At 34.2% G+C, this 25,911-nt stretch overlaps 1 protein-coding gene and 1 long non-coding RNA gene across 4 annotated transcripts; one reads left to right on the top strand and one right to left on the bottom strand.

The window, feature by feature from the left end:
- Positions 1-559: 559 nt before the first annotated feature.
- LOC145606097 (protein PSK SIMULATOR 1-like) lies at positions 560-11,053 on the top strand. Of its 3 annotated transcripts, none has more exons than XM_081662156.1 (13): positions 560-918; positions 1,363-1,742; positions 3,968-4,293; positions 4,399-4,491; positions 4,588-4,678; positions 6,617-6,686; positions 7,912-7,982; positions 8,092-8,161; positions 8,461-8,576; positions 9,242-9,358; positions 9,851-9,927; positions 10,056-10,100; positions 10,244-11,053. In XM_081662156.1, exons 2-13 carry the CDS (start codon positions 1,416-1,418, stop codon positions 10,626-10,628), a joined length of 1,788 nt encoding a protein of 595 aa, XP_081518282.1. In that variant the 5' UTR covers positions 560-918; positions 1,363-1,415; the 3' UTR covers positions 10,629-11,053. The 3 variants fall into 3 exon arrangements, with proteins under 3 accessions (XP_081518282.1, XP_081518281.1, XP_081518280.1); XM_081662155.1 differs by having other exon boundaries at positions 1,330-1,742; XM_081662154.1 differs by having other exon boundaries at positions 1,327-1,742.
- Positions 10,439-25,636, bottom strand: LOC145606098 (uncharacterized). The gene is made up of 3 exons (XR_014105211.1): positions 24,735-25,636; positions 10,874-10,979; positions 10,439-10,578 (listed from the first exon to the last, which is right to left on the bottom strand). It is a non-coding gene; the product is annotated as an uncharacterized LOC145606098 (long non-coding RNA).
- Positions 25,637-25,911: the final 275 nt, after the last annotated feature.

Raw genomic sequence — 25,911 nt, 5'->3', positions numbered from 1 at the left:
AGGGTACCGTTTCATGTATGGTGTCCAAATGGGGAACAAGTTCATTTTTATAACCCATATTGCATAAAGGGCATAGTGGTAATTTCAAGAAAAAAAGGGAGCGTTACCTGGTAAAATGGGAGCGACAAATAGCAGTTGAGTATTTAATTAATCATGGCTTAAAAACAACTAATTACAATTTTGCTAGACACTAATGTCAATATGTCATTAAGAGCTTAAATCACCTAATTAGGGAAAAAGGTAGCAATACCTTAAATTAATCCGTTTTAGGGTAGTAATTAACAATTTTTTTTATTTTTATTTTTGGATAGTAATTTACAAAGCCTCTGTTTTTGAGGTAGTAATTAACAAAATTTCCTTAATAATATCTCACGAGATTAAACTGTTTTTTTTTTGTTAATTCTCCATATCAAGTTAGAAGTTCCTCCCAATACCATCATTATTCAAAGCAATTGAGATTTGCCTAAAAAGTAACCTTTTTTAACAAACAAATCAAGGAAAAGCATTAATTCCTCTACACACCACCTCAATCTCCCATTCTCATTTGTGCAATTTGAAAACAAGAAATGAAAAAGTTAAGAACTTGTTATTTGAAAATGAGAATGATTCCCAGTCAAAGCTGCTGTTATCTTCGGCAGACAAACTTTGAAAATGCATTTCTTGTTTGATAAAAAATTATTCATGGTTGTTGAAACCTCTGACTTAGTTAAAACTTTGACACTGTTGTTTTGGCGCCTACTACTAGCTCTTTCAAGGTGGGATCTTTTGGGTCTACGAATAACCCCTTTTTTTACACTCTCCAATTTTCCTTTTGTTTGGGTTCTTTCCATTAAGAAAATCAACCAAATACCCCCTTATTCAAACACTTTATTCTCCCTTTTTTCCAATCTGGGTACAGTGATTTCTCTGTAATTTGAGGTAATTTTTGCTCTTTTTGAATCTAGTGATAATTTTAGCATATGGGTTTTGCTTATTTTATGAATTAATGTTGATTTTTGTTCTTAAATTCATGTGGGTGCTTGTAATTTTATCTGGGTTGTGAATAATTTGATCAGATTTTGCAAAAATTGAAGCTTAATTTTTATTTGAATCCCTAATTTTACCTTTTGTTTGATAGTTGATCTGTAGTTGGGATTTTTTTTATTTTTTTATTTTCTGTGTTTGATTTGATGTGGGTTTGTAGTATGATGTTAATATGATTAAGTATCTTTTTTGGGTTTATAAAAAGCTTTAATTATGCTGATTGGGTTTAGGTGATATGGGTTTCAGTAATTATGTTGGCACAATGATTCTTATGAGTTTATATGCTTTAATTGCTTTGTACAGCAGTCTATTAATCTGATTTGTGGAGTATGCTACAAGGTTAGGGTTGGAATTTTCGGGTTGGAGTGCCGGGCATTTCGTGCTCGGATATTATGGGACAACTGTGTTCAAAGGGTTTAAGAAATGAGAAAGTGAATGTAGATGCTGATCCATGTGCAGTGGGTGGGGGTGTTAAGTCCAGTAATTTGTGGACTTCTAGACAAGTTGATTTGGGTGTAGAATCAAAGCGTGGAAGCTTGGAAAAGCAGTTTCGTGATCAAGATGATCAGCAACCTGAGGAGCTCTACTCGAATCATGTTCGCTGCAATAATGTAAGGGAGAGTGACCTTGATGATTATTACGATGGAATTCCTCGTGTTCCGACAGCGTTATCACATAAGTCAAGATCAATGAGGTCTACTCAAGCTGCTGTTGCAAAGGTTTGTTGATTGCTTTTTGTGGCTCTCCATTTTCACCTGAACATGGAAAATAACCTGTTACTTAGGGACTTAGGGTTATATATATTTTTTTAATTAGTATGGATATACGATCGAGTATTTTGGTCAAAGTAATAGCGGAAGATAATGACTATCACATTTATTGAACCAGTCTTTGAAGAGGAGTCTTAAATTATATCTTGATAAATTGCCTACATTTTTCCTTTATCTTGAACTAATTGTCTCAAATTTACTTTTTGTGGTCTTTGAGGTATATATTTTTTTTTGTTACCTTTCTGTAAATTAGACAATTTTATAGCCAAAACTAAAATAAGCATGCTTCACATATCCTAAATGTAAACTATGACCACAATAAGAATAATTGCACATCTTAGATTTTTTTTTTTTTGACACACACATCTTAGATTATTAAATTTTTAAAATTGCTTAAAGTTTACTAACTCTTGACTTTTGACTTGTCATTTGAGACATTCCATTCATGACTCTTGGAGTATGTTACAAGTTATCAAGGCCCTGTTCCTTTCTTCTAAATAAAATAAGTTTAAAGGTTATAAATTTCAATAGGTTTTAGTTAGTTTATGACAGGTCTAATAAGTTCATTCCAACTAATTAAAAGGTTAAGATAGTAGCCAGTAGGCTCAGATAAATAAAATTAAGGAGTTTCATTTTAAAATAACATAGCCTAATAGATGTTTTATGAGCTTTGACTTGAGAATTTTCATCTGAAAAATGAATTTTAGGCAGAGAGAGTATCTTTTCTATAAATATACTTTGTATATGAAGTATATTGTGATTATTTATTTATTTAGTTTTTATAAATCTTTGCATCTTGTTTGTTGTGCTTTTACTTAATGCTAGTTTCTTTGGCCTCTTTATTCTATTTTACTTTTTGGCGGTTGGACCTTGAACGGAGGATTTTTATTTCAAAACTGATCTATGAATTGCTTGTGGCAAAAGAGGAAGAAGATGCTTGCTTTATTCTGATATAAATTTATTTGGGGGTGTTACGGATGTATTTTGTCAGTGTGTGAATTTTGGCAAATAGAATCATCTTTTCCATCACAAGTTTTTGCAGTATGTGTATGTGGAGAAATCAAATTATATACAACTAGTACTTGCCCTGTTTCAAAATGTGGGAATTTTAGACTGTAACATATGAACTATGGAGCTTTATGTAGAAAAGAAAAAAGGTCCATTGACTTCTACCCTTGCGGCCTTGCATCAAATATTGCATTAATTGGTCATAATAAGGGAGAAATGGCAACATTGAAAATATTTCAGTAAATGATAATTGGCTTTTGGCTTTGCAAATTAACTTACTTTATTGAAAAAATAAAACATATTTCGTATATCCTCTTCATTTAAAAGCAGAGGAAGTGCATGCTAATTATTTAAAAAATATCTTGAAAAAAAAATGCAAACTTGAAACTTCTGACTTAGTTAACTGCAACAGAAATATGACAGTCCATGGAAAGTATATATATATATATATATATATATATATATATATATATATATATATATACAAGAGAAGCCAGATCCTTATAAATAGTACATACCTATGAGTTGAAAGAAGTGAATTGAGATACACAATGAATTTAGATGTCTTTATTTCTTATTGTGATATTGTAATGTGCAACGTTTCCTACATTGTATTTTGTCAATTGGACTATAATCCACACTTAAATCTTCATTGGGCTAAATCAAGCTCATGTGAAAAGAGAGTTTGTCCACATACAAGCAACAATCCAACAAGGTTCCATACTAAAACCAATTGGTAATAGGTGGAGTAGCAACTAGACTTATAAATTTGTCTTTCTCCCTATTATTCTATGACATGGAACAAGAGTCCTGGCTCACATGTGGGTTATATTTTAGCAATATGATTTTGCTACTTATACTATGTTGAATTATAAAAGCCTTTTGCAATAACCTTCTCTTTTACTACAATATCTTTTCCCATAGGTTAAGTCTTTTGTAGGTTGACTCTTATTTCTGCTTGTTTAATTCTTATTTGGGTTGGAAAGGTTATAATCCTGAATTCCTGATCTGCGTATGATTTGACATCTCTGCCTGGGGCTGTTTATTATGTTTTGGTTATTTAGCGCTTATTGATTGTTAGAGTTGTCTTTTGTTAATAGTTGTCGATATAATCTATAACTTGTTTCCTTACCTTAAAACATTCTTTATAATCTTGTACATTTCAGGTGTCTGAAGTGAGCGTACGTTTAGGCAGGGCTGGCACCATGGGGCTTGAGAAGGCTGTTGAGGTCTTAGATGTGCTTGGTAGTAGTGTCACTGACTTGAACTCAAGAAGTGGATTTGCTTCAGGAGTTATATCAAGAGGAACTAAAATCTCTATTTTAGCTTTTGAAGTTGCGAATACCATCATGAAGGGTGCTTGTCTTATGCATTCCCTGTCAGAGTCGCGTATTTGCCAATTAAAAGAAGAGGTTCTTCCTTCAGAAGCTGTACAAAAATTAGTGTCCAAAGATATGGATGAACTCTTGAGTATTGTTGCTAGTGACAAGAGGTAGTAGTTATAATCTTTAATCATGATGCCTTTGCAATTGATTCATATTACTGCCTTTCATTCTATATTCACTCTTTTGAACATATGTTGTTTAATTTCTGATAGGGAAGAACTAGCTATATTTTCAGGAGAAGTCATCCGCTTTGGGAATCGCTGTAAAGACCCTCAATGGCATAACTTGGATCGTTACTTTTTGAAGTAATAGCAATAGCATGAACGTTAGTATTATCTGTTAATAAATTTGTTACAATATGTTTCTCATGTTTGTTGTTTTATGCTCATTTTTAATCCCAGACAAAGCAGAGAAGTTGGCCCTCGTAAGCAACTGAAGGAGGATGCAGAGTCAGTGACGCAGCAATTGTTAATTTTGGTTCAGTATACTGCTGTAAGTACATCATGCTTTCGGTATTTAATCTGGGAATTTATTGTTGTTTGGGAGCTTATAAAGATCCAAGTTGGCATAAAGCATATTCTTGGTTAAAGATGCTGGACATGCTAAAACGCTTTATGTGAGAAGAAACTGGAATGGAATCTAATGCTTTATATCAGCTCCTTGACCTGCAGAATATTAAGAGCTCCACTCTTTAAATAGTAGAGGCTCGTCTGTTTCCCCTATATATCAGACTTAAATTAGTGAACATTTTACCTAGAGATGGCAGTGGGTAGTTGTGAGTCATATCAGGCCCATGTGCCTAGCAGGCAAGTTTTGCTCCAGCCCATGTGCTAAATAATTGTTTAGAGTATTTGTGAAAAAAAAAAAAAGAAAAAAGAAGAAGCTTGTATGTATCATTTTAACTAATTTAACTTAGTAGATTTGACTTATTTATTGATTAAAATATCTTTTGAATCACAAATAACAAGTAATTTGATTTTCTAAACTTTTGTTATAGTGACTTAATGTGATAGCACTCTGTCATTGAAAAAAGTAGGAAGTATTAGTAATAAATTAAAATATGATTGAAATAATAGAATTTAAGTAAATAATAAAATGTTAATGTAATTGAATATGTAATTTCAATGAATGCCCATGGGCCATTTTTATGCTCCCAGCCTCCCATTCCATTTGTGCCATTTTCTGAAAACCTTGGCTCAGGCACGGGCCACATCTTCATGTCTTTTTTTTTTTGAGTTGTTCCTGGTTTGTGCATACACAATGCTTCATACAGGTCTGACTCCTGTCTATATTTAATTCTACCTATATCTCGAGATGAATAGAAATCTTACAAAACCATGCAATTATTCTTAAATTGCTGAAGGATGTACTTAAATGCAGCATTACTACAGCTAGGTTTACCAAATTTCTTTTTTTTTTTTTTTTTCCTTTTATAATCGACATTATGCTAGGTATTGCTAAAGAACTGCCACATTTTGGTTCTAGCATCCTAAGATTGCTAACTTAGACTGTTAATTCTTGTAAAGATATTATTCCTATTTGCAATATCGCCAATATGACATACTTCATATAAAACAGCTAGATGTGTAACCTTGACCATTTATTTGTTTAGAAATAATGATTATTAACGTGGAAAAAATACTCCCTGTCTCCCCATATAAAAGTCTTATATCCCTTTTGCGCATGTTTTTAGGAGAGTTAAAACTGTGGTGTTTGGTTGATTAAGAGTGAATGAAAACTAGTAGATATTTCCTACATTGCTTTTTAATCATAACGTTTTAAATTTTACACTATTCACACACACTCCTTTGACAGTCTTATCCATTTTTATGCTTGGAAAAATATGGGCATGTGGGATCTTGTTTGATTCGTCTGGATATGTAGTTCCAAAATATCAACTTTTTATAATGTCTCTACTAAAATAAAATTAAAGATATTAATGAAATATACTGTGCTTTGACAAGTGTGAAATTCCCAACGTTGGAATTAATAAAGGTTGGAGGAAGTATACTTTAAATTTTTTTGATAGGGGTGAGAGAAAGTGAGGAACCATTTACCTGGGAGAGATAAATGAAGAATTAGAAAATGAAACCAAAACAATTTTTGGTTGAAATGGGATTTTATAGGAGATTATATATTTGGGTGAAATGAGACTTTTATTGGGGATGGTGAGAGTACGTATAATCAAGTTGGAATAGAGGGAGTCAAAAGAAAAGTTAAAGGTAGTGTACTCAAAATCAAGTTCGGGCGGAGGGAGTCAATTTGAATGTTTAAGTGAAATCATCTAGTATGACAAAGCCTTGTCCCTTGGATTTAGGGCATTGGTTCTGAGAGTGGATCGTAGGATCTTTGTGAAAAATATTCATTTTCCGAAAAAAGGTTATATATTTTCTTTTTTCTTACGCAATCCTTTTATTTTCTGGATTACAGGAGCTATACCATGAGTTGCATGCTTTGCATAGATTTGAGCAAGACTTCCAAGGGAAATGCAGGGTAGAGGGTAAGTATGACCATCTTTTTCATTAAGCTAACATATCTTTATTATTTAAGCTTCTGTTTCCCATGTTATAATCTTTTAGTCAAAAATCCAAACACATGATATGACTTTATTTTAAATTTGACTAATGTTTTTTGAGATTTCTTTGATCTTGTTGATGCTGTGAATGTAAAATCGTCAATGAAAATGTAAAGCCCTTAGATCTAGCTCATCTAGGCAACCTAGCTTACTCTAGGCCACTTATATTAGCATACGCCTCAAGTGTGGGATAAAAATTATGGAATTCTTATGCTTTGCCGTAGGAGAATTACTAACTATGATACTTAGGGGGGTTTAACAGTTTACCTATCTCAATAAAGTCTATGATTGGTTCGAAGAACGTCTCGAGATTCAGGCGATTGCGGATGATATAACCAGTAAATATGTTCCTCCTCATGTAAACATTTTTTATTGTCTAGGAGGAATTACACTTACTTGTTTTTTAGTACAAGTAGCTACCGGGTTTGCGATGACTTTTTACTATCGTCCAACCGTTACTGAGGCTTTTGCTTCTGTTCAATATATAATGACTGAAGCCAACTTTGGTTGGTTAATACGATCCGTTCATCGGTGGTCGGCAAGTATGATGGTTCTCATGATGATCCTGCATGTTATTCACAGTGCTGTAAGAATATGTCCCTCAATTGACCAGTTCTTTGGGTAGTTGATTGTAGTTACCCCTGAAATTTTTCTTGAATAAATTTAAAACTAGATTAATATTAGTGAACTGGTGAGGATTTCCTTGAATTTGAAATTCTATTTGGAATTTTTTTTTTTTTTTTAAAAAGAATGTCTGAAGTTGATTAACATATGATTTCAACACCTTTGGCGTGTGTGTATAGGAGAAATTTTCTTATCCTTTCTTTCGTGATTCATCATTTCTATTGCTCCCTCAATTGAACGTATAGTTCAAGATTCTTGAACGTAGAAAATATATGTACAACTTTTGAACTATATGTTCATCTGGAGACTAGGATGTGATCATGGTCTCAAGTCCATAATATAATATTTGTTGTAACAGTATTTTATTTTAGCTCCGACTCTTTACTTTTATAGCATTGAAGTTTGCCTGTATTTCAAAAAATAAAGAAAAAAAAAAAAAATCTGATGGCTGTCAACATTGCCTTTACAATTTATGAAACTGCACTCTTCTTGCATAGCTGACAAGCTTTGCAATTTTTGCATGAAGAACTTAAAAAGCAGAAGAAATTAGTCAAGAAATTAAAGAAAAGGTCACTTTGGAGCAGAAGTTTGGAAGAGGTATCATATCTGCTATAAATTGCATAGACACGCGAAAAAATTGCTCTGTTGTTTCTGCAATCAGTGGATAGTTAGTACTGCTTTCTAAGAATTACATGTTTTATTGCAGATAATGGAGAAGCTCGTTGACGTTGTCCTTTTTCTGCACACGGAAATTCGTAATAACTTTGATAATGATGGTATGTTACATATAATATTGACCTAATGCTTTAATTTATAAATACCTCTCTCACAGCAAAAATTAAAAAAAAAAATTAAAAAAAAAAAAACATGATATAAGACTGTAAGGGGTAAGATGGTGATAGGTGTTTGTAAAAGTGCAATAACATAGAAGTGGGTAGAAGCTGGCACTGGTTTGACCGTGTACTGCTGGAAAGCACCTACAGTTTATAAATTACTTAAGCTTGTAAGGATTCTTTATTTCCCCTTTCTATTTATAACTTAACTAAAAATTTCCCATGTAATTATGCAATCCAAGGGCAACCTGAAGCTGCTGTAGAAAAAGTTGAAGATCCTGTAGGCAAATCCCAACGGCTCGGACCAGCTGGTCTTGCTCTGCATTATGCAAACATTATATTGCAAATTGATGGAATTGTGAGTCTTAAATCCATCTCTAGTATTCATTTACAGACTATATATATACAAAGTGCTATACATGTATTCCTTTTATTAATAAAGTGCTTCACATATCTTTGTTTAAATTCTTTGGATTTACCTAAAGTGATATTTGACTCTTTGAATGGGTAAAGAATGCGTCAATATATAGGTATATTCCCCCCTTAGAATAATTGATTCATTAAGAAGAAAGAATCTTTTTTCTAAAAGACTAGGAGTCTAGAACTGCTGCTGTAATAAGAGAAAGAAAAGTTGGAAAAATAATGAACAAATTGGTGCAAGAAAGCTCCCTATGGATAATTAAAATTTATAATTGGTTCCTTATAAGCTTCGCAATCGATTTTATAGTGATTGGCAATGGAAGCAGGATATTTGTTATCTAAACCTTATTGAATAGTAGTGTCAGTGTCACCTTCTAATTTTTTAGAACAATCCATCATAATTGAATCCACTTTTGGGATTAAGGCTTTGATTGATTGATTGAATCCATCATAATCCACTAAAAGGACATTACGAGCTCATGAGAACGTACTACTGAGTACTGACCTCAGGTTCTTACAGACAGACACCCTACAACATGTTCAATTCACTCCAAAATCATTCCGTGTTCTCTGAAAAATTTGAGTTTCTTATTATGTTCTCAGGTGGGTAGATCAAGTTCCATGCCTGCTAATGCTCGGGAATCATTGTATCAAAGCCTCCCGCCAAGTATAAAATCATCTTTGCGCTCCAAGCTGCAATCATTTCATGTCAAAGAAGAGGTTTGGTTTTGTTTTGTTTGGTTTTTTTTTTTTTTTTTTTTTTTTTTTTTTTTTTCCTTAAAAATTTTAAATTTCATGTAATGAATCATCAACTGTTAATTTAAGTTTAATTTTACAATGTTTAGCTCTTCTTTGACTATAAGCTATCTTCATGTAGGAATAACTTACAAGTATAACACGGTAGAATTATTCTTACAATGTTATTTACTTTGTAAGTACATAACATAAACTTATAAGTTATAACCCCTTTCCGCTACAGCTAATAAAAAGTGACCTGACTTGATAGGCCAACCCTAATTTTATTCAAAAATAGCCAAAAAGGTGACCCGACATGACAAGCCAAACTCATAACATTTGCATATAATGTTGTGAATATGGCTGAAATTATGTTTCATCTTTCATAATTTTCCTGTCCTCCAAATGATGCATTTTCTTTGGCAGTAGAAGTTTTGTTTGCCATTGATTGTATGACTCCATTTTTCTAATGTGCAGCTCAGTTTGCCAGATATTAAAGCTGAAATGGAGAAAACCTTAGAGTGGCTTGTTCCAATTGCTTCCAGCACTGTCAAGTGAGATGACCTTTTTTTCCAGTAGTTTACCTTTCTTTTAACAACTCTTTAGTCATAACTGTGTTACTATTTGGCTTTATCCTTCTAATGCCTTTTTCATTTTTTTTTTTTGACTTGATTGCAATCAGGTCCCATCATGGTTTTGGTTGGGTTGGTGAATGGGCAAATTCTGGGTAATTTGATTGCTTATTTTCTTTATTTTGATAGCCACTAATAGTATAGTCCACTGCTCCACTCCTATCTTATTAGGAATTTTCTATTCACTTCTTAAAGTTGTTACAATTGTTTGATAGATACTAGAAATATACATTTGCAGGTTTGAGGCAAGTGATACATCTGCAGAAAAAGCTGATGTGATCCGCATTGAGACACTGTATCATGCTGATAAAGCAAAGACAGAAGCTTACATTACTGATCAATTGGTTTGGCTTCATCATTTGGTTTCCCAATCAAGAATATCGAGCATAAATTTCAGTATCAAGTCAGTTTCAAAACCCCCTGTTCCTTTACCCCCACGAAGAAAGCAGGCCTCTGAAGTGACAACTTGCGGTGAACTATCTAATGTACCAACAGCAGAAGAGCATCAAATATTGAACGTCAATGCAGTAGAGAATCAAACACCCGAAATTAGCAAGAGTCTGGATTCTGATCCTGTTAAAGGACAGGTGGATATAATCAACCGAGTGAGTGTCAAAGGTTAATTAAAGTGCGCGTCGTTTTGACCTGGTTAGCCGATTTTACATAATGCAAACTGGTGCTGTAACTGATGACACAGTTCCTTATAGAGTTCACGAGTGGTTGAGGAGCTAGTATAGTTATAATGTTGTATACTGTGTTTTTGAGAAGATGAAGCTTATTGGTTTAGTGGTAGTATTTATGGTTTTATATAGATCACAAAGATGGTATTCATTTTCTTTGATATCAAATGTAAAGTTGCAAATCTTACATTACATTAGGAATGGTAAATCAGTTGAGGTCTCCTTGAAAGGTGCTCTTCGGTTCCAATTTCTAACTTGTTTCAATATAAAACTTGTATATTTTCCCTTTCTATTCTGCAAGAAACACAAACAGATAAACAAATTTTGTAATAATATTTTGTCAATAAGATGATTATTATTTGGAGTAACTAATGTAACTTAATAAACAATAATAAGAAGATAATTCGATCTTGTGCTTTATTTCTCACATTTTCCCTTGGAGGACAACTCCACACACATATCGCCAACATCTTGATATTAGTTTGTTGCATATATGTCCCTTACTCCACCATATTTCTATCCTAAATTGAGAAAGGTGGAAAACGAGAGCTTCTCATCTCACTCAACGTGAGTTTCCCAAGCTGTTCTAGGATTCTTGTTTATTTGCAGGTGAAAGATTTAGTCTGCCCTTCTTGTTGTTGTAAATCTTCTTCTAATTTGTGATATTGGTTAATTCCTCTAGAGTTTCTTACTAGGTGGAGTAGGATCTCTTTGCTATATTACTTCTATTTGTGGTTTTCCTTACCTTTTTCTTCATCTACAACCAATAAATATCCTCTTTGATTACTTGAAAAACGCTTCGACTTCTGTAAAGGATTTACTCTTTCTCTACTCCTCGTTTGAAGTACCTTAGCTGCATTACTCCCCAAGGGCGGTCCCGCAAGAGAATTTGGATTATGACGACGGTTGTTATCATGAGAATCCACCTTACTCCCCGGATAGTGATGACAGTGAGCATTTTCACACCGAGGAGGACTTTTCCGATGATATGGCAAGGGAGTTCGGAGTTGATATCGATGATGATCTAGCCCGAAAGGCGAAGCTCAAAAGGCCACAAGAGAACTCCTCTTCATCCGAATCTTGCAAAAGGAAGAGGAGCGAGGAGGTTACATAGGTGCTAAGAACAACCAGTGATGACATGGACATTGATGTTCAAGTATCTATCTTGGAATCTTTGCAACTATCGGCTAGTGGTGCGGTGGCTGAACCAGATCAGCCCCCGACGGTGATATGATTATCGTCTCTTAGATTTGTAGGGGATTAAACGATCCACACTCCCTTGCAATGTCTTATCTAGTGTGGATGTATCGGTCTAAGTGTCCTTCGTTTATGTTTGTTTCGGAAACAAAAATGCAGTTTAATAGTGCGGCTTCGTATTTTAGTTTTCTTAGGCCAACTTCCTATTTTGGTTGTGATTCGGAAGGTACTAGTGGGGGTCTCTTAGTTTTAAGTTGGTCTAACGATGTAGTCGATTGTTTGTACTCATCGAAAAACTTTATCCTATGTAAAATCTCGGAAGCTAATGGTATTATTAAGTATGTACTTTTCTTTTACGGTGGGTGAGCCTCAAGTAGAAAATAGGCGAGTAGTTTGGGAACTCCTACAACTATTTTTAGATGATTACAAAAATGTTTAGTTATTGGGGACTTCAATCAACTTGAAAGTGGAAGCGATAAACTTGGAGGCACTTCTAGTATTCGGGGGAGTGAAGCTTTCCTTGATTGGAGGCTAAGTAGTGACGTAACTGAGGTCCCTTTCTCCGGTCCACGGTTTACTTGGAGTTACAAACGGGAGAGGCATGGCCTCATTTTGGAACGGCTAGATCATGCATATATTACGGGTGAATGGTTTGATCACTCACCAAACGGTAAGGTGGCTCATGAGCCTATCATTTGTTCCGACCACGTGGCTATCACTTACTACTCCAACCTTTCGACAAAGAGATCAAATAGGCCTTATCAAATAGAAAATTGGTGCCTCCATTTTTCGGAAATTAAGGATATTGTTCATGACTCTTGGAAGCTGAAGTTTCGGGTTCTTGTATGTTTCGACTAGCAAGAAAATTAAGTGGGGTGCAATCGGCTCTTCAACAATGGTGTCTTAGTAACAAGAAAATTTGGGGGATTAATTGGAGGTCTATTTCTAAAGATCTTAGTTTGGTGGGTAACAATGTGGCTTCAATACAAGGAGAAGAAGACTATATAAATCAATTAAATTCTCTTTGTCCCGGAGTGTAAGCTTAGCTATGAGTATTGGAGGCAAAGAATGAAGGCTAATTGGATAAAATATGGCAACTGCCCAACTCCTTTGATGTATAGGAGAGTGAAACAGCGACAATTACGGAAAGAAATTTTAACTCTAAGGAAAGATGATGAGACATGGGTCGAAGGTCAAGATGAAGTAGAAAAATTGGTTCTTGATTCGGTAAGGGATATTTTCAATCCAGCCATAGATGATAACCACGAAGAGGAGATTGATCTCCTGTTAAGGCAACTTGATTTCCCTTCCCTAAAAATGGAGGATCGTGAATGGCTAGAAAGGCCATTTTCCCCGAAGGAGATCAAGAAAGCCATGTTCGATATACATGGTTCCAAGTCCCCGGGGCCGGATGGGTTTACGGCTGATTTTTTCCGGGTCTTTTGGAAGGAAGTTGGCCAACTGGTAATTGATAGCGTTCTCTAGTTTCTTAGATCCGGGGACATGCTTAAGGAGTGGAACCAATCTCTTCTTGTCCTCATCCCAAAGCTTAATGTCCCAGAGTTAGCTGGACACTTCCGACCTATTAGTCTTTGCAACACGATCTACAAGTGTATCTCCAAGTGCCTGGTAAACCGTTTAAAATCTGTTCTTCCTTACCTTATCTCTGATTACCAACATGCTTATGAGTTCTCTAGCCACTGGATTCGTATGATTTCTCAATGTGTTTCAACTATTAGCTACAGAGCAATCATCAATAGGCACACCTCGGAGGCTTTCTTGCCTAAATGTGGCCTAAGGCAAGGGGATCCACTTTTCCCTTACATATTCCTCTTCTGTATGGATATCTTCTCCAGGATGTTAACCCTTGCGGAGGATATAAACCAATTGAAAGGCTTGAAAGTATCAAGAAGATCCCCGGCAATTTCTCACCTATTTTTTTTGCAGATGATGCAATGTTATTTTTTAAGGCTACTGAGGAATCTTGTTGGTGTGTGAATGATATCCTCAACAGGTTTGGGAAGGCTTCAGGCCAGAAGCTTAATTTACAAAAGTCCATTGTGAAATTCTCACCTAGTTTAACGGAAGAAGTCAAATCATCTCTAAAAGGAATTCTTGCTATGACAGAAACATCAAATATGGGGGTGCATTTGGGTGCTCCTATTGACATTCAAGGTAAGAAAAAGTGGTCTTTTCAATACTTGGTGGATAAAGTTACTGAAAAAATTGTCTCTTGGTCTTCTTTACGCCTCTCCTAATCGGCAAAATTGATTCTCATCAACACAGTCTTGGTTAGTATCTCGGCACATGTAATGAAATGCCTGAAGTTACCGCAAATCATTGCAAGCAAAATTGACTCACTTATCACCAAATTTTGGTGGGCCAATAATGGGAACAAAGGTATGCACTGGGTTAACAGGGCAATCATCCAATTACCCAAGAGTATGGGTGGTCTGATTATCCGGGCCACTTCAAAGCTTAAAGATGCTCTTTTGTTTAAGCAAGCCTCGAGAATGCACCTTAAGCCACAGCTCCTTACCTCTAAAATGCACACTAGTTTTCAACCGTGTGGCATTTATAACATCTCTACTCCTTATAGGAGAATTGGTCGGCCTTCAATGGGAAGGACAGGTATACAAAATGTAGTAAATACTTTTAAAGACGGCTTTGCTTGGAAAGTTGGCAATGGGGAGAGCATAAAGGCTATCAGCATGCCTTGGGTTCAAGGGGAAACACCGATTGTTAATTCGAACCAAACTCTAGGTTCTTCCATGCGGTGGATGGTAAGCGATTTCATTGACAGAAATGCTGCTTCTTGGGACCCGAGTAAGGTAAGGATGTCTTTTAATTGGAAAAGTGCCAGAAACATCCTTTCCATGGAACTCCCATCGATGCCTAGGGAGGACTACTTATACTGGAAGCATCACCCATCCGAAAGATAAACTGTTAAGACTGGTTACTATCTTTCTAAAGGGCAACCTTTGGATAATTTTTCGTTGACTAAAAACATGAAACCTTCTTGAAGCTTGTCTGGAGGTTGACGTTCAACCAAAATGGAAGGTCTTCCCGTGGAAACTCTTTCATAACGGTCTAGCAGTAAAGGTCAATCTGGTAAATAGAGGGATACCAACAAATGCTACTTGTGATTTTTGTGGCACAGAGCTGGAAGATTGCCAGCACCAATTTCGTTACTGTTCTCTAGCAAAGGATGTATGGGAAAATGACCCCCATGACTAATTGCTATGACACTAGAGGAATTGCTTCCTTTCGAAGTTGGTTCCAACACTTTATTCTGCTCTTTTATAGCGAGGATAGTAAACAAAGCACTCGTCTCATCAGTTTTGTTGCTTGGCTTTGGAGTCTTTGGAAGACTAGGAACGCAAGGATCTATAGAGGAGAAGTTGCTACCTTAAATAAGGTAATGAGTATGGTTGGCCTTGCAATAGAATACCATGAAGCTTTTACTCATGATAGGGGGTATATGAGCACACCTATTTTTGACCATAACACTGAACCGGCCCTGTAATACCCCTCATGATTGCTTTAAAAGGAGTTTGATATACTACTCATATCAACAAGATGCATCTTCCTTTTAGGGAACTCATATGCTAAGAATACTCCATAGTTAAGCGTGCTTGGCTGGGAGTAGTCTTGGGATGGGTGACCTCCTGGGAAGTTTTCTCGGGGTGCGCATGAGTGAGGACAAAATGCGCCGGATGGACTTGTGTTGATCTGTGAGGACATTTGTTGGCCCTCGATGCGCATTTCGTGGCAATAGGCCCCTCCCTAATTTGTTTGGGGTCGGGGTGTTACAGGCCCTCCCTCCGGGTTTCAACCACATACACCTAGGTGTACACAAGGAAGGGTTTGCTAACTTTATTTTGAAGGTTGATGGTTCGTGGGACAAAGCTTCTACACGGGCAGGCATAGGGTGGGCGGTAACTGGGCCTGACCAGTCGTACACCTTTGATGGTGGAGGTAAACATGGTGCGGCGTCCTCAGCATTACAATGTGAAGCTTGGGCGTGCATCGAAGCCATTCTTTGGGCAATAGATCAAGGTAGGGATGAAGTGCTCATCCTCTCTGACTCGGCTTTACTTTTGGAAAATCTAGTGGGCACTAAAGGAGCGGATATCTCCATTGCTTGGACAATTGAAGAAATTAATAGAGTAGCCAAGGGGCTTAGGAAATGTACGATTATTAAAGTTATGAGGGATCAAGTGCAACGGGCTAATGACATTGCAAAGAAATGTCGTTGCACCCTCTCAGACTTGACTAGTAACTTGTAGTTTGTTTTTCTTTTACCTTTGCCATTGTCCAAAAAAAAAAAAAAAAAAAAAAAAAAGAGAAAGGTGATAGAGTTAAGATTTTTAATGGTGTTAAGCCACCACGAGGGTGGTTTAGCCTGCCACAACTAGGTCCAAGGCTTCTTGACTAACCTATAAGATAACATGTATGTCTAAAGCACTAGTAGCTTCATCAAGTAACATAATAATTGGATGCTATAGTAATTCTTTTGCTATAGTAATTCTTTGCTTTTAGCAGTTTTACCCATCCCCGATCTTTCCCCACATTTGATTTGGTATCCTTCTTATAATTATCAGAGTTGTGTGAAATCAATGAATTAGTCTATGTTATCATCAGTCAAACCAGAATAATAGGGAATAAGAAAGAGATTAAGATTATGAAAAAAATAAATTATAGAAGCAAAATTTGATTTTATGATTAATGATTGTGTTCACGCTAATTTTTGTTGGGAAATTAAGTTGTTGGATTAGTATTCTAGGAGTCTGTTCATATTTACTGAATTGAGCTGAATTGAACTGAAATGAATTGAATTGAACTGAAGTGAATTGAGCTGAAATGAATATTTTATGAGAGAAGAAAATTAGAAGCTGAATGGAATTGAACTGAACTAATTGGAGCGGAAGTGAACTGAATTGAGCTGAAATGAATATATTATGAGAAAAGGAAATTAGGAGCTGCATTAAATTGAACTGATTGGAGCTACACTGAACTGAATTGAGTTGAAATAAATATTTTATGAGAGAAGGAAATTAGAAGCTAAACTGAATTGAATTGAACTGAACTGATTGGAGCTGAATTGAACTAAACTAAACGGAAGAAATCAAGCTGAAGTGAGGCATAAGTCCTTCCCATCTAACTTCACTGCTCCTCTATCATTGCCATAAAATCTTTGTATTAAGATCACTTTTGGCTTCCTACAATCACTCTTAGTCACTGAACTTTCACTTGTGCCTGCCTTTACCTCGATTCTAGGTTGAATGGTCATAGGATTACGCTCTTGGACTAGTTTGTGTTATGAAAAGTCTACCTTTTATAGCTCTGATCTTCCTATGTGAGAATTCCTATAAGTCTACTTCAAAATTATCGTTTGTTTATTGAATATATTAACTGAGACAGTAAATAAAGTACGATAAAATTTTGCAACATGTTAGTAAAAAATAAAATTAAAAAAATAAAATAAAATCAACGAATAGGTTCTTATTAAAAACTTGTCTTTTTTTTTTAAAAGGAAAATTAGATTTTTAAACCTACAAAAAAGACCAAAAACTGTTTTGTAACACCACAAAAAAATAATCTAACACAACAAAAACCCCAAAAAAAAATGGATTTCACCACTTAACAAATTTCATCAAAGAATCCGTTAGTGGGGCGCACAATGTCTCGTATCGACAAGTTACTGGTCCAAAAAGAAGAAAAATAAAAGATAACAGTTTTTCTCAATTCGCATAGTGAAAAATGTTGTTAAGGTGTTGGAGGTCATTTTGCTCATTTACGGAACCAAATTAAGCTCGTCATTGGCAAAAAAAAAACATAAATACCTCACTTTGCATGTTAAGAAATCTTTTGATTTACGTTTCTTTATTTATTTTGCCAAGAAAATTGTTCAAGTAAGGTTTTGGGATCAGTTTGGACCTTTATAGGCCCAATTAAAGCTCGAAATTAGCAAGAAAATAACATAAATGTCTCGTTTTACATGCCAAAAGATGTCTCGATTTATTTGTTGCTTTTTTGTAGCCGCAAAAATTGTATGGTAAGGTTTTGGGGGTCATTTTAGTCTACTATGGATCCAAATTAAGATCGAAATAGCAAAAAATAACGTAAATGTCTCGTTATGCATGTCAAGAAATATTTCGGATTGCGTGTCTTTATTAATTTTGTCGGAAAAATTGCTCAAGTCAGAATTTCGGATTCATTTGGCTCTATATGGGACCAAATTAAGCTCGTAATTAAAAAAAAAAAAAGTAATTGTCTCGTTTTAATTAATTTTTTTTAACGACCAATTGGTTGCCGAAATATGGACATATTAGCCCCCCCCCCCCCCCCCCCCCTAAGGCCCTAACGAATTCTTCCAAATCGTGGACATATTGGGCCCACTAATGAATTCTTGGATGCAATGGAATCCCTTATGTGGAGGTGAAATCTATATTGGAGTATTTTTTTTTGTGGTATTAAATTTAAACTTTTTTTTGTGGTATTAAAATGCATTTTGCTTTCAATAGTACTACACTCGTATAATTTTCACTCAGGTGTATGCTACTTAGTTTTTAGTTGATTAAAATCATGTAATATCTAAGAATAATAATATAAAACTATATACATAGCTATGGAAGGTAGATTTTTCATACCCATCATGATTCCAGAGTACAATCCAACGATAATTTAGCCTAGAAATGGAGGAAGACATAAGTGTAGGTTTAGTGGGGAAGAGTGGGTGTGGGAATTCAATAATGATAGACCTAGTGCCCATTTGGTAGAGCTGTCAATTCGAGTATTTAAGTCGGGTTCGGGTCGGGTCAAATCAGGTCTCGGGTGTTAAATCAGGATCAGGTTATGTCGGGTCAATCTAGCTTCAAATCAGGTTAAGGTTCGGGTCGGGTCAATTTCAATTCAAGTTATAACGGATCGTTCACCTTTTCGGATATAGGTCGGGTTCAAATTGAGTCAAATTCAGATCGGGTTCAATTTCAGGTTCGAGTTGTGTTGAGTCGGGTCTGGATGGGTTAATAAGATGGTACATTCAGGTTCGGGTTGAGTTGGGTTTTGCTTCAAGTTCAATTCTAAAAAATATCGATGTGGTCAAGTTGAACTATATAATTACGCCTTCCATAATTGATCAAGCATCATCAAGATTTTATTAAACCAATATACGAGTAATAGAAAACAAAAGGTATATAAGCTGAACAAAAGATTTTATTAAATTGGATTGAGGGTTTACAAAATTATACAGCTGAATAAAAGGTATATAAAATTTTATTGAACCTTCTATGACTCGGGTAAAGGTTTTAATTGGGTCGGGTATTAGTTCGGGTTTAGATTATTGTTGGGTCGGATTAAATAGGTTGACGATTACTATCAAGTCGGGTGCAGGTTCGGGTTCAGGTCATAAAGTATTGGATCAAATTGATTCTCGGTTAAGATCAGGTCAAGTTCAGGTTAGGTTACAGGTCACTAGTTTCACCCCACTGTTCGGGTACAGGTTGGGTTCAGATCATTGTCGGTTCAGGTCGGATTCTCGAGTCGGGTCAAATTTTGATAGCTCTACCATTTGGCAAAGATTCTACTAGTGTTTCTCATACTTAGAAGTAGAAACTGAACCAAACAAGGGTATTTGAGGAAATAAGTTCTATTTCTTTAGAAGCTCGGCCAAATCAACTCCCGTAGAAACAAAAGCTACAATTTGTAGCTTCTCAAAATCATTTCTCATGTAGCTCTTCTATTCATTAAAAGAAATTTTTATGCCAACAATAATGCCCTATATGAAATGGAAAATCGCCATATTTAGGCTATGTTTGTTTTGAAGGAACATTTTCTCATTAAATGATTTTCCCAATTATATATTATTTTGTTAGTAAAGGATGTAAAACATTTTTTTCAAATTTGTGGAGTGCTTTCCCTACTTAGGGCCTGTTCACATTTACTAAACTGAGCTGAACTGAACAAAACTGATTGGAGTTGAACTGAATTGAATTAAACTGATTGGACATGAACTGAACTAAACTGAGCTAAAATAAATATTTTATGGGAGAGGGAAATTAGGAGCTGAACTGAACTGAAATGAAATTAAGTAAAAGTGAACAGACCCTTAATCCTTAATGCTCTGATTATTAACAATCCATATATTCAACTATACTTTTAAAATTTTCCAATATATTGTCCACGTCAGAATTTGGGATTAATTCTTTTTTTTTCTCGGTTCAACGTAAAACTGCTATATGAAATAGCGGTTTTCAATTGGGGAAAACCACCAACTGAGGGCTTGTTTGGCATCATTTTTAATTTTCAGTTTTTTGTTTTTTTGAAAACTAATAACCAAAAACAGAAAAAGATATTTCCACTTTTCCGTTGTCAATTTCCAAAATTATCATGATTTTAATAAGTCTAAATAATTTTTGATTCATTATGTGACATATATAATATACTTTTAAAAAACAAAAAACCAAAAAACAAAAAATCACAGTGATGCCACACGAACCCAGGTAGCGGTTTTTGATTTTAGGCTAAAAAAAATTCTTTAAAAAATGTTAGGGAATGCTACTTTAATCTGTAATCAAATCTTCACACAAAAAAAAAAAAAAAAAAAAAAAAAAAAAAAAAAAAAAAACTACTTTGAATCTTTTAGTTCATGGATAAAATCAGAAGAACATAACTAAGAGGAAAATGTAAGTCTTAATTATTTTGGTTAGATTTACAACGAGTGAAATCAAAATAAAATTAGCTAGACTTTTACAATAACCTTAACGAAGGCGACAATGGTGAAGGCGATAGAGTTGTTGTCGAAGGTGGAAGATGCGGTGGTGGCGAAGGCATAAGAGGTGGTGGTGTTAAATGTTGAGTCTTAGAATTGATTGAAAAAGGGAATTGCAAGATAATTTATTAATCCATACCCAAAGAATTAGCCTTGAGATAAAGAATTTGAAGATCATCCCATTATATTACCCAAACAATTTGAATAAAAATCAAAATTTCAAACTTAATTTATTAATCTCCAAACTGGATAAGAAAATCCACCACTTTGGCTTTGAGGATGATGGACAAATGGAATGAATAACGAAAGTTAAAGAAAGAGTGACTGAAATTTAATTGGGATCTAAAGTTGAGCGTCAATTGCAATGGAGGAATAAAATTTGGTTTGAACGAGAAAAAGGTTGGAGGTCAAACTTTTTTCTATCTTTAAAAAAAAAATAAGTAACCGCTACTTCAAGTAGCGATTTTCCTACCTAAACCGCTACTTCAGATAGCGATTTTTCTAAAAAAATCGAAAAAAAAGATAATTTAATTGAATGGATGACATGGAAAGTATGTTGGGAATATATAGAAAAAAAAAAAAAAATAGCTCTAATTATGGAATCGCAACTCTTCTCAACATTATTTTGGGAGAGCACTCGAATTTGTGGGAAATAGATCTCCCAAGAATGACAAATGATTCCTTTTTAAAAGAAGGGTTTGTCACTTTTTTCCTCCCTACTCCTTAGTCCTTAAATCCCTCACCTCTCTTCTCTTCCATCTTCTCCCTTCCAATCCTAATTTCCCCCTTCCTTCATAATTTTTCTTGTTAGAAAACAAACAATGAAATAAAATTATCTTTACAATTGTGTTTTCATTGAAAATATATTCTATTATATTGAGAATCATTTTCACAAAAAATATTATTTATCAATACAAAATGAGCCTTATTATGAAAGCAGAATTCTCACTCTTTATTTATATTCTCCCTTTGTTCTTCCATCTCCTCCAAACATCAACCCATGTTTCTCCCACCATTAAAATTATTCATTCCCAAATACATCAAATTTCTGATTATTTCTTCTCTTCTTTTCTTAAATTTCTTACCCCGATTATAAAACTTCACTAATTATTAATCTTATTCCTTTAGGCTTTGTTTGGCTCAATATTAGTAAAGTAAAGAAATTAAAGGGAGGGGAAGGGAAGAGAAAAGAAAGGAAGAGAAGGGAAAGGAAAGAAACTATATATATCATCCAATATTTGGTTTGATATTAGTAAAAGGATAGAATTGAGAGAAATTTATTATTTGGTATGACATTAGTAAAGGAAGAAAAGGAAGGGAAAATTGATTTTAAATTTAATAGATTTAAATTTTTTATTTCCTCCCAAATTCCTCCAATTTTGGGAGGAAAGGAAAGGAAAGGAAAAGAAAGATTTTGTGAAGGATTTCCTTCCATTTTCCTTCATTTCCTATCAAATCCCATATAATATTTAAAACTAAACATAGGAATCTATATTTTTCCTTTCCTTTCTTTTCCTCCCAATTCCTTACAACCAAAAAGGGTATTAGTTTTGTATTTCACGAATTGCGGTATATGGTGGAGTTTTGGGGGTCGGTTGCAACATCTCTCACACGGTCTCTAGTACAAATTTTATGAAGTTATAGGCGGAGCAATGAAGGTATGGCGTTAATAGAGGATAGCAGTGAAGGTAGATGGGATGGACAGAAGAACGTTTGATGAAAGTTATAGAAAGCATATGACCCTTGTTAACCAAGAATCATTAAGGATTATATTTTTCATTGTAACATGGATGTTGCCGAAGTTATTGACGCTTCTATTACTGCTAAGTCTCGTGAGTATGTGAGCTTATTTGGTAAGTTATTTTAGTGTAATTTTTTTTTGTAATTAAAGATGGATGGGGGGTTGGTACTTGGTGATGGTGATACTAGTGTCACTTGCAGAACTAATTAATAACCATTAAATGTCCATATTTAATGTGACATAATTGTATAATATGACTTAGACTTTTAGTACTCTCTCCGTCCTTTTATTAGAGTATCATTTCTCTTTATTATGTTAGTACTAATCTAATCTAATTGGGGTGTTTGGTTCAAGCATAATAGGAATAAGGTATGGGTTTAGAATGACCAAAACCCATACCTTGTGTTTGTTTTTAGAAATTTCATTTTTCAAACCCATACCTTAAACCCCCAAGGTATGGGTTTTTGAAACCCAAGGGGGGAGGTAGGTATGGCTCATACCCATACCTTTAGGTTTAAAATTAACAGAATAACTATTATTCCTACATAAAAACCAAACACATGAAATCAAGTATCAAGTTCCAACCCCATACCACCCAGGTTTCATTCCTCATTCCAAACCCATACCATTGTTTGAACCAAACGCCCCCTTAATGGTATCCAACTCCCTAACAAATATAAGTGTTAATACAATCATCAATTATCATATCAATTCTTTCTTTCTTTAGTTGTTTATTTCTTAATTTAGACCCTTTTTTCACCTCATTTTCACTTATTATTTCAGATCTTATAAGTTCGGATATGATAAGTTTAAGTAAAAAAACAATGTTAAATTAAAGGTATATTCATATAAGCAAAAATCAGGTATATAGAATACACCCTTATTTCATTTTAATAATGATTATAAGCAAACCAAAAATAAAATAAATACCTCATACTCAAATATGACTTGGATTAATAATCCTACCCAACATCCAAACAAAAATTTTAGTTTGAACACAATACAATCATTAGTTATGATCAAATAATTATATTTTGCTTTTTTGATATGTTATCATTAAATTTTCTTGATTTAATTTCTTATTTTTCCTGATTTCTTACCTTTTATTCTTGATTTGACTAAAAAAACATTTAGTCAAATCAATAATAATAGGGAAAAAAAAAAATCAAGATATATAATGGCTAAATGCATTTTTGATATCTTGTCATTAAATTTTCTTGATTTATTTCTTGTTTCTCTTGATTTGACTAATTAAATGCTTTTTTGATATCTTGTCATTAAATTTCTTGATTTTTTTCCTATTATTCTTGATTTGACTAAATAAATGCTTTTTTGATATCTTGTCATTAAATATCTTGATTTTTTTTTTTCCTATTATTCTTGAATTGACTAAATAAAATGTATTTAGTCAAATCAAGAATACTATAGGAAATGAATCATGATTAATAGGAAAAAAATCAAGAAATATAATGAATAAATTCTTTTTTGGTATATTATCATTAAATTTTCTTGATTTGTTTCTTATTATTCTTGATTCATTTCTTAATACTCTTGATTTGACTAATTTCTTTTTATTTTTTTATTTTTGATATATTATCATTAAATCTTCTTGATTTATGTCTTATTATTTCTGATTTTAATAATAATAACATATACAATTTCATTGATTTGACAAATTGGCTTAAAAATACGAAACCGTATCAAATGTGGAAATAGAGGGGAACAATTGACAACATGAGGTCAAATGCAGGGAATTACAATAGCAAAAGCAATACTTCGGTACAGATGAAGCTACTAGTGCTTTGGATATGTAATCTAAGAGGTTAGTCAAGAAGGCTTTGACCGAAGTTATGGTAGACCAAACCACCTTTGTGGTTCCTCAGCGACTTAAACCATTAGAAACCTTTGTTGTATCAACTTCATCGACAAAGAAAAGGTAGTTGGGCATGGGACTTACATCCAACTCAACCACATGCACGACAAATTCATCAACCTTAGCTTGCTAGACTTCAAACTAACTAAGGTACGAAAATTAAATAGATTAGACTAGTACCAATTATTATTTTACCAAATCGATCATGTCTAGTATATTTTTATGTTACAAAATTTCTCTATCCAGTGTTGAGTTTTGATGGGCCTGGTACTCTTGGAAAATATGTTAAGCCATAATAGGTGTATTAGTCTAGATTTTTTTTTAACTTGATGAAATATAGCTTACAAGAGGTTTTACTCTCCTAATGTATGTTTTTAATAGTAAAATTAATTCATTTAAAAAATTTATTCACAAAAGAAATTCAAAATTAAAAAACTCATAACATTTTGAATCAAATAAACTTACTTTACAAAACAGCAATCGTTGAGTAGATCTTACACTATGGAAAAATCCTGTTTTCATATGATGAGATTGAAAAGTCTTGTGTTTAGAAAGAGATCGAACCTTGTCCACCTTGTCTTTCAGGAAGGAAAGCTCCTCTAAACAAAATAAGAAACTTTATTATAAACATATATTAAAAAACAAAACTAACAAAAAGAAAAAAAAATGTCTAAAGAGACAAAGATTAAGGCTTTTACTGGTAAATCAATGGAAGCCCCTTCAAAACTTGATGGAGGCTAGCTAGAGTTTAGAAGAGAGGGGAGAGCAAAGATTAGGGTGTGGATATGAAGGAAATGTGTCCTCGACTTTAGTGCAATTACTTAATATAATCATGGATCGTATTATGGAGATAGTAATTCGTTTATTTGGGTCGTCTATACGTCTTGCTAGAGAATGCTATAGAACTTTGGGTTAGTAAGTAACAAACCGAAGCCCGCCTAAACGGATCCTACAAGGTCACACATTAGGATTGGATCAATAAAGAAACCCGAAGCCCAGAGTGGGCCTTAGGGTGACCGGCCAAATAGGGAAAGAAGAGAGAAAACCCTAACCTAATTAATAATAATATGATTATATATTAATTAGTTAGGGATAATTAAAAAGACACAGTATTCAGTTTTCTGAAAAACAACGTAAGTTTTCTCTCAATATTTTCTCTCTAAAATTGGTTCTCAACTCCAAGAAAGGTGAAAGGTTTTTCCCGTCCAACTAGCATTGGTGGAGTGTTGATTCAATCCGGTGGACCGAATAGAGGAGTTACAATTGAGGCTCTTTATCTCCGGTAGAGAAGAAGATTGCTAAGAGGATTCACGCTTCAAAGGTTAATTCTAAACTGTTATGTGATCTTTATTTGTATATGCATGAGATCCTCTTTAGGTGCGTATGAATGTGATTCATGAAATTCCGCTTAGAGTACCTAAAACCCAACAGTGGTATCAGTTAGCCCCTTGCATATAATTTACTGATCACAATAATATGATTATTTTGATGTGTGAATTAGGCTAATTTTAATTTGATTAAGGGGAGGAATTGAATTATGGATTAAAATAACCTTATTAGAATATGATTTAAATTGATTGGAATTGATTAAATTGTGAATTTAATTGCTCTATAGCCTCTAACCATTTTTTTAAGGAACCCT

This window comes from Chenopodium album, chromosome 22 (genome assembly GCF_948465745.1).
Source record: "Chenopodium album chromosome 22, dcCheAlbu1.1, whole genome shotgun sequence".
NCBI classification, from domain to species: Eukaryota; Viridiplantae; Streptophyta; class Magnoliopsida; order Caryophyllales; family Amaranthaceae; genus Chenopodium; species Chenopodium album.
This window is presented reverse-complemented; position numbering and strand designations above follow the sequence as displayed.